Genomic DNA, 9,468 nt, shown 5'->3' on the forward strand with positions numbered 1-9,468 from the left:
GTAGTTTAGTTCTGTGTTCTTTGTTCCGAATTTGGAACAAGTCAGATACCTCCCTGATGGATAAGAATCTGAACACAGAAAGTGTCTCAACCTTTTGCACAGTACTGTACATATAAAAGAACTGACAGGCCTCTGAGGATCAATACTTCCTGCTGTCTCTTGTATTTTTACACATAAACAAATTTATTACGAGAAAGAGTGTTGGCAAAAAGTGTTTTACCTCTTTTGTTGTGATAAAGTTATTATCTTAACATGTTCAGACACTTTTTTGAAGTTTATGCTCTGTATTCATGTCCCTGCTACAACTATAATGTGGATCTCTGTTCACAGGGAGTCTTTCCCCAACGACCTCCAGTTTACTATTCTGATGAGATTTACTGTCGACCAGACACAGACGCCCAACCTCAAGGTAAATGACAAGTTCATTTTACGTGTTTGTGTGTGTGTGGGTGTGTGGGTGTGTGGGTGTGTCGGTGGAGTGAATGAAGGTCTGACAAAAGGAGGGGCTGGATGGCAATGAAGGACCTAAGGCTGGAAATTCAGGGATGCTGTAACCATGGTAACTGCTGTACTTATGACCTCATGCCTGCCCATGCTGGCTCCGCTTCCCAAACCCCACAAAAATCCTGAATCCTGGGCTGTGATTGGTTTGCGATGATTTAGAAACTCCTTTGGCTTTTTGCTGTGCTTCAGTGTGGACACTCCCATCAAGCTCTCCCCCTCTAACTCCTGTTCCATCCTCGTACTTTTCTACCTCTGTCTCACAAACCCTTCTGTTTGAGCATCTTTCCTTCCCTTCAGTGTCTGCACTGTGTGCTCACCCTCCTCACCCTATAATCTCTCTGTTGCCTCTTCCCATTCCCTTTATTGTCCTTTTTAACACTTTTCTTTGTGTTTCCTTTCCCTACTTTGTATCACTCTGCTCCTCTCCCTTGGAACTAGACTTGGGCAATGAAAGAATGATATCAGCATAACAACTTTACAATTTTCCCACCACAAATGTATCTTTTGTCGAGATTATTGTCACTTTCTGACCAACGCTGCGGCCTGAAGAAACGTGATCCAAAAACACTGTTGCTTGTTTAGAGTGTCTGACGGCTGAAATCCCGACCTGACAGCTCAGTGCAGGGTAGGACAAAGCAGTATGGTGATATATGCATTCAACATTTTTGTGGGTGATGCTACAATTATTGCACTGCTTTATAGCTGATTTCCAGGATTTTTCTGAAATACAATTCTCAAGACTCGTCAAATCAGTAAAACAAAAAAATGTCCAAACCAAAAATACTTTCTTACAACCATCGTCAAAGGATGTCAAGACATTGTTGAATATTTCCGCATTAATATCTAGCTTGTTGCATAAACCATCATAAACCATCAGTTGATGTTGGTATTCAAGGCATTACAGCTCTTTGCTGCCACCATGTGGCTTAAATATTTAAATTGCATATAGCTAGATATTCAGTATGATAAAAATTACAATACAAACCGAGCCTAGTACCTTCCAATCATTTTCCTCCCCTTAAACTCTCTGCACCATCCTCCTCCTTCTTTTTGTCTCCCTCTGCCCTCCCATGTCCTCGTCTCCCTGTCTCTCTCCGTTGATTGACGCGGTGCTTCTCCTCTCTCTCTCTGAAGCCTGTGCGGAGCTCGTGTTGCGGGCGAGGGCGAGGCAGGGGAGGGCCTGGGGTAAAATTGTTCCCTCCCAGAGTGCGCCGCCACGCCTGCTCTCTAGACGAGCAGGCCGCAGCCTGGAGCCAGTCCTCCCAGGTCAGTGTGCTCCGGGGGGGAGCAATTTTATGGCGCGCACGATGCTGCTAAGTGATTTGGAGGAAGTTCTGGTCCTTGAGGTGCATATGTAGAGAAACAGAGGAGGAGAAAGAGATAGAGGAACGGCAGGAGTCAGTTGTTGTGGTGTTTCTGAGCCTGTGGTGAATGTTTGCATTTTATTGGTTCCTTTGTTTTGTCATTTTCCATCGCTTCATGTTAACTGATATGTTTCTCTGTGTTGATAAGCATGAACATGAATGTACTTCGTTCTTCTCACATTGAATCATTTGATCTTCAGATCTACAAGAGATGCACAATCTGCTGTGGCTGTACGTGCTGTCTGTGAACATTCGTGGTCTGTCTGTCATTGTGTGCTTGTAACTTTGTTTCTGTGTGTGTATTATTACTTTTTGTGTATTTGCAGGTGGATATTGCCCCTTGAGTTTCTGTGTTATTGATTATTATCTAATGTTTTTTATAAATGTGTGTGTTGAAGGTGAAGGTGGCCATTCTGAAGTACATCGAGACGCTGACGTTACAGATGGAAGCTCCCGACTTTGTGAACTCCAGTGAGACTCGGCTGGCCGTCTCCCGCATCATCACCTGGACGACTGAACCCAAGAGCTCTGACGTCAGAAAGGTACTCGCACACACGCACATTTCAGACATACATTTGAAATTTAGATATTTTACTTTTCCTTAGTCAGCCACATTAAAACATTCTAACAGTTTGTTGCCATGCTAGCACCACTGCTTTGCTCTTCACACGTCCTCCTAAATGAAAGTTGTGTGTGTATGTTGTGTGTACCAGGCAGCCCAGTCGGTGCTAATCTCCCTGTTCCAGCTCAACACACCAGAGTTCACCATGCTGCTGGCAGCTCTGCCCAAAACTTTTCAGGACGGAGCCACCAAGCTGCTTCAAAACCATTTGAAGAACTCGGGCAATGCTGCACAGGTAAAACACACACACACACACACTCATCATCTCAAACAGTGCTGAGTGCTCGTGTTTTCATTTGTGTTACTAGTGAGGGCACACAAGCTTGTTAATGATTATACTGTGACAGTAATGCTATAATTCATTGTATGAACTTGATTTATATTTTATTCATTTATTTTTTACTTCCTCAGGCAACAATGGGCAGCCCTTTAACACGCCACACCCCCCGATCTCCAGCCAGCTGGTCCAGTCCAGTCACTTCCCCAACCAACACCTCCCAGAACACCCCATCACCAAGGTAACTTACACACAAACACACATACACATACACACCCTTTTATTGAGTACACTGTCACTCTCATTAAACTTAGTCAGGCAGTTTGACTCGACTTCCAGCATCTTCAGTTTTCATCCACTGTAACTGTTTATATTTAACAATGAAAGAACTAGTGAGGATATTCAATTATTCGATTATAATCAATAATGTTTTTGTACTTGTAATGTAATTTCATAAATCTTGTTTTGAATTGTAATTTTTTTTTTTCACTTTAAATGCATTTACCACAAACTGAACCTTAACTCTGTATGTGTAATAGAAAAAAACACACATTACTACACATAGCATACCTGAAATATAACAGTACAGGGGAGGCGATATATCAGGATAGTTTGGTTAATGATTAATATAAAAAGTTATTAATGTTTTCCTCATCTTTCCTGTGTGGATTCAGTGCTTTTGACTACGACACAGAAAACATGAACTCGGAGGACATCTACAGCTCGCTGAAAGGTGTCACTGAAGCCATCCAGAACTTCAGCGTCCGCAGCCAGGAAGACATGAATGAACCAGTCCAACGGCGGGAAGGAGACGAGGTGAGTGTGATGACTCGTCCGAATTACCAAGGGACCAACATCACAAAACAATCTTGTGATCGATCTCATACTGATCACGACGCCTGTCAAAGTTTCCGCTACTGTGGGTGTCTCGCAGACCATCATGGCACAATGGGTCTTCACGCACACACAGAGCTGGTTTACCTAAACACTGTTATTGTTTCCTTTTCTTGGCTCGAGGGGGGGGCCCTCAATCCTTTTTCTTACTTCTAAATACTTCTAAAATGGCAGTGTTTGATCCTGTTTTAACACAAGCAGACACACAACATTTGCCACAGCAGTAAAAACTTAGTCAGTTTTAATATAAATATGTGATCAAACAAGATCTGACAAATTATTCAAAGCCATGTTTTGCTCTGCAACAGTTTTTCATACTCGATGCTACAGACACATTTAATTTGGAACTGAAAAGGTAAACCGCTTTGATACGGAGACATTGTCCTGTTGCTGGAGCATGTTTTCCAAGAATTACAGAAGCGAAAACACACAAACATAGTGACCTACATGTATGTGACCCTGACATCTGTCCCAGCACTCTCACTCCCTTTAAAGCGTATGAACTGGAGGCCTTCATTAGGTATTTCAGGCTTCTATCAACTGAAACCTTCACTCTTAATGTTTACACAAGTGCTAATCTCAAAACTCTTCCTCGTTCAGGCCAAATTTATGACTTTGGACGTCACATGAGGTCTTATTGCAGCCTCTCCCAACAGCCCGGGCCCCTTTAAAGGACATGGTGTGCTCAGGTCCAGTGGTGTGACCTCCTGACATTTTCCCCATGACCTGCATGTGAAATCTAACCTGCCCACATGTCAGCAGCCTGCCTCATCAAAACTCCAAAATCGGATATTGGCATGCAGAGGTTTTGAGTGTAAATATGCACTGATCAGCCACACATAAATATCAGTCCCCTAACGCCTGATTATTTTTCATCAATATCCATGAATTTTTCTCTGGGAAACCATGGAAAATGCTTTTTTTTAAAACACTTGCAATTTTAAAGAAATTGATTAAAAAAAAGTTTTATGGGAAAAAATATATATATATGTATATATTTATAATATAAATATATTTTGCGTAATTCTGCTGACAAATAAAGAAACAGACAGGGGCAAAAACATAACTTCCTTGGTGGAGGTTAAAACATTATATTCACGGGACAAGAATATATTTGTGCTGTTTTCACTCGATTGTCATTATTTTTGCCAGATGAAAACTTGTAATTTTCATAACTGGAGAAGATTAGCACAAAAAGCAGTAAAGTACTTTATTAGTTGCTGTTTTTTTTCAAATCTTTAGAATGAATTATTTGTCTATCTATATAACTTATAACGTCTTGGTTGTAGTTGTCAGTGTTAGAACAAAGTGGACAAGAACTAAGAAGCATTTTTTAAATCTTATTTTACTTTTATCTGGATTAAATGAACCAAACTACAGGCGTGAACTAAGAGACTGAACCTCAGTAACATCAGAGTCTATGTCTTGCAGAGTGGCAGCGGGACAGACAGCAGAGGATCAGACATGATGGACGGCGGCCGCATGGCTCTGGACAACAAGACCTCCCTCCTCAACACCCCCCTGCTCTCCTCCAGCCCCAGAGGAGCCCGCGAGCACTTCTCCGATTCCCCGTTTAAACACAGCCGCAAAGACACCAGCCTGGACGACTCCGAGCTTCTCACTGACGGTACACAAACACAATCTGACAGAAAAACACACTCTGCATTACACAAAATAACAATGTGAACCAAACACCATGTTATTTCTTGTCCATTAACAGATAGCAGTCTGGACCAGTCAGAGCTGGTGGCCGAGCTGCTGAAGGAGTTGTCGAATCACAACGAGCGCATAGAGGAGAGGAAGGCGGCGCTGTGTGAACTGCTGAAGCTGATTCGCGAAAACACCCTGCAGGTGTGGGATGAGCACTTCAAGACCATCCTGCTGCTCCTGCTCGAGACGATGGGTGACAGAGAGGTAGCCACACTCACGTCGACTCTGTAATAACACTGTGCACAAAGACAAAAACCTCTCTTTTAAACATGAATGGTTTCTATTCTCGCAGCATGGGATCCGAACACTGGCTCTGCGGGTGCTGAGGGAGATTCTCTGCAAGCAGCCCTGGAGGTTCAAGAACTACGCAGAGCTCACCATCATGAAGGCCCTGGAGTCTCACAAAGACCCTCACAAGGAGGTGCGTCTACTCACACACACACAAATCAGCTCCCTTAGAAATGTTTTTTAACAAGCAGAACTTCAGAGCTTGATGAGATGGTAAAAAAGTTTGTTTTAAAATCCAAATAAACAAACATCTGTGGGTTCACCTGCTCTGCGATTATCAAACTTTTCTTTTCACTGTCAATGTCAATTGTGTTTCTTCAGGTGGTTCGAGCAGCAGAGGAGACGGCAGCCATGTTGGCGTTGTCCATTAGTCCAGACCAGTGTATCAAGGTGTTGTGTCCCATCATCCAGTCGGCCGACTACCCCATCAACCTGGCTGCCATCAAGATGCAGACCAAAGTGGTGGAGAGGATTCCCCGAGAGGGCCTGATGAGCCTGCTGCCAGAAATCGTGCCAGGACTCATACAGGTAACGGACTCAGCTGAAAATCTCCCTTCTGTTAAGCTCATACTTATCTGTTATGTTTCATATAATGTGTAAAACGAATGCTTCTCTTACCCTCACATGACCCACATGTTCATACACAAATACTTTCCTTGGTCTAGAACAAAGGTTTCTGCAGCTCTGTAATCAATCGTATCTGTTTGAACAGGGTTATGACAACTCTGAGAGCAGTGTGAGGAAAGCCTGTGTGTTCTGCTTGGTGTCCGTTTACGCGGTGATCGGAGAGGACCTCAAACCGCACCTCAACCAACTCTCCAGCAGCAAGGTGACCTGCTCTGCGAGCTCTGAATACATGTAGTTCCCAGTGAATGTTACTATGCAAGATCTGTTTTGACTTTGGGGCGTGTGGGCAGGTTGAAATCAGTTTTTTCAAGACTTCATTTTAAATGTCCTAAAGCTAGGGTTGTTAATCCTGGAAAATGCCAGCCTGACACCCGCTAAAAGTCAACTTCTCTGTGACTCGTGTCTCTACTTCAGTGATGTATGTTTCTCTGGCTGAAGCTACTATTATGAATAGACAGTAAAATGTTATGGAGCATTTAAAACGAAGGGGTTTGTCCCTCAGCGTACACCTTGTGTCAGCCTCTAGAGACAGACATTGACATGTCCAGTCTCTCTCCTGTCTTCTCTGTCCACAGCTGAAGCTGCTGAATCTGTACATTAAGCGTGCCCAGTCCGGCTCCAGCGGTAGCGAGCCCCCCACTGATGGCCTATAGGAGACACAGCACCCTCCCACAGGGCAACCACAGAACTGCAACTCTTCCCACCAAACATGAAACACCTGCACCTGTGCTTACATCCACACAGACCAACAACGAAAACATCCTAACACTCTCTCACATGAGCCAAACTGCTTACATCTACACGTACGCTTACACTCTGGACAGCAGAGTGACACACACACACACACTAAAGCATAGGCACACACAGTCCTCACACATCTACTGCCGTACTGCAAGATGGAAGTTGTGGTGCAGAGGAGATGATCGTCAGGAGTTCTCCACCCTGATATCAGACTTAATGACATGAAATTCCACCCAGGTTTGTCAGTAAATCACTGAAGGATGAAGATATGAAATGTCCGTCCTCTCCACTCTTCCATTATAACTCGAACACAACAGCATCTCCTCTGAACAACATCTTGATGTCAACAGGAAGAGGTGCATCTGCATGGTTCTCATTTTTCTAACCCGGGGGGGGGTGTAATATTCATCAAACAGCACTGAGACGAACAAACCGGTGCCGTCTATGTTTCCTTTGTGAACAGTGAGTAACTGGGGCCAGGTAGAAAGGAATGTAAATTTGCATTGTGTCATAGTTTGATTTAATCGATGAGGTTTTACCGCAGCTGTTTTTAATATCTGGAGTTTTTTTTTTCCTCTCGTGCGCGCACACACACACACACACACACACACACACACACACACACACACACACACACACACACACACACACACACACACACACACACACACACACACACACACACACACACACACACACACACACACACACACACACAAACAAACAAACAAACACAGGTTCTCTTTTTCAAAAAGGTGCTTATGAGCCAAAACAGGTACGACCGACCAACCCAGCACAGGATCTAATGTCTGTGGATCATGCCTGCTCATAGCTAATACAGTACATAGGCCGATCCCAAAGTATAGGAGGCGTCATGTGCTTGGATATGCATGAGACTAAATTTCAAAAGAACCTAACTTTTTATCCGGGTCCTGTTGACAGTCAGAATAGTGCGACTGAGGTTTTAAATTGATGTGAAAATGTCCGGCCCTTTCAGATATCTCCATGGTGTCCTCCATTTCTCCCAGCTCATCGTGGATCAGTCCATGGGTGCGTGCTGCTTTTACTACATGAAGTATGACAGGACATGGCTTATTATTGCATAGTGGATATCTATATATATCTATGTATCTATATATGATATTAAAAAGGATTACTCGGTAACAGTGACACCCAGGGGAGGTTGCACGCACGCACCTGTGCCCATCCTTGTTTTTAATTTTTTCTCTGTTGCGCGTGCCGTAGTCTCTCTCTCTCTCATACTTATTTTTCTCTGCTGAGAAAATTGTAGAAATGTATTATTTACAGCTCTGAAAAAAACAGTTGTCACATCACCTTTTTTCTCTCCCCTCCTCTTCATTGTGTCTTTCTTTCCTTCCTCCTCTTGTAACATTCTAGTTTTCCCTGTTGTGTTTCCTCTGTGCATTTACAAAGCTGTGCTTACAATAAAATAAAGAACTTGTACAGATCATGATAATCACTGCCTCTGGGATCTTTGAGCTGGGAATCAGTCCCGCGGTGAGACGCCGTAATTGGAGCCAAAACAAACAGTCGATCCTTGAGTGGACAGAAAATGAATCTGTTTTGATGAAGAACAAATTGTTCAAGGAATTTTTTGAGCAAAAACACGAATAACATCAGGTGATTTTTCTGTTTATAGAGTTGTAAACTGAATATATTTGGGTTGTGGTCGAGCAAAACCAGATACTCATCCACAACAATACCTCATTTTAGATTCATAGAAACTGCAAAAGACATTGTTCTTTTCTAACATTTTACAGTATAGATGAATTAGTTGATCGCGAAACTCAAACAAGTAAGCAAATAAACTTCAAAATAGATAATCATTACTAGCTTTAGTAGGAGATTTTAATGCTTTTTAGTCTTTACCATGGAAATTAATATAAATTCTTATTTTTTTCCTAATTCAATATACCTTTGTTTTTTTGATCTTGTGACAAACTAGATACCAACACCCACATCTCTCATTTGAACAATAAAAAATCCTTCAAATAACATTTATAAAAAAGAATGACTCGTAACTCACCGTCCACAATCTGTGATGATGGCGTCATAAGTACACTGATTAATTTGGCATTGTCCTCAACAATTTATTTTTAATTGATCCTTGCTTTCCTATAAAATGTAAAAAAAAAAAAAACAACAGGTAGGAAATACCAATCAGCTCTTTACTGAGGCCAACATTAATGTCTTAACGTTACTTGTTTTTCTATCAAACAATCCAAAAAGATTTCCACTCACAATATCTTATTTCAATGTACTATTCCATCAGACAAACAAATCAGCAAGTCCTCCCAACTGGGAAGGATTCATTTGTTAAGTTACAAATCGATTAATAGTTTATTGATGAGTAGAGAGCGCTGGTGAGGCAATTTGCAGGGAAATGTTCACAGCCTGTAATAGATAAAGTGAGCCTCCCC

The 9,468-nt window shown here is 42.4% G+C and overlaps 1 protein-coding gene across 5 annotated transcripts in view; it reads left to right on the forward strand.

Moving 5' to 3' along the window:
- The window catches only part of clasp2 (cytoplasmic linker associated protein 2), a 52,767-nt gene extending 45,106 nt beyond the window's left edge, over positions 1-7,661 (forward strand). For all 5 annotated transcript variants that reach the window (XM_035182447.2, XM_035182451.2, XM_035182452.2 and 2 more), the window contains 11 exons: positions 331-409; positions 2,267-2,410; positions 2,582-2,725; positions 2,902-3,008; positions 3,442-3,583; positions 5,093-5,288; positions 5,382-5,575; positions 5,664-5,792; positions 5,981-6,187; positions 6,372-6,488; positions 6,862-7,661. In XM_035182447.2, the coding sequence (XP_035038338.1) occupies positions 331-409; positions 2,267-2,410; positions 2,582-2,725; positions 2,902-3,008; positions 3,442-3,583; positions 5,093-5,288; positions 5,382-5,575; positions 5,664-5,792; positions 5,981-6,187; positions 6,372-6,488; positions 6,862-6,939 (1,537 nt within the window). In that variant the 3' untranslated portion in view covers positions 6,940-7,661. The remainder of the gene's footprint in view (positions 1-330; positions 410-2,266; positions 2,411-2,581; positions 2,726-2,901; positions 3,009-3,441; positions 3,584-5,092; positions 5,289-5,381; positions 5,576-5,663; positions 5,793-5,980; positions 6,188-6,371; positions 6,489-6,861) is intronic.
- The last annotated feature ends 1,807 nt before the right edge of the window (positions 7,662-9,468 follow it).

The sequence above is a fragment of the Hippoglossus stenolepis genome, chromosome 17 (genome assembly GCF_022539355.2).
Source record: "Hippoglossus stenolepis isolate QCI-W04-F060 chromosome 17, HSTE1.2, whole genome shotgun sequence".
Lineage (NCBI taxonomy): Eukaryota > Metazoa > Chordata > Actinopteri > Pleuronectiformes > Pleuronectidae > Hippoglossus > Hippoglossus stenolepis.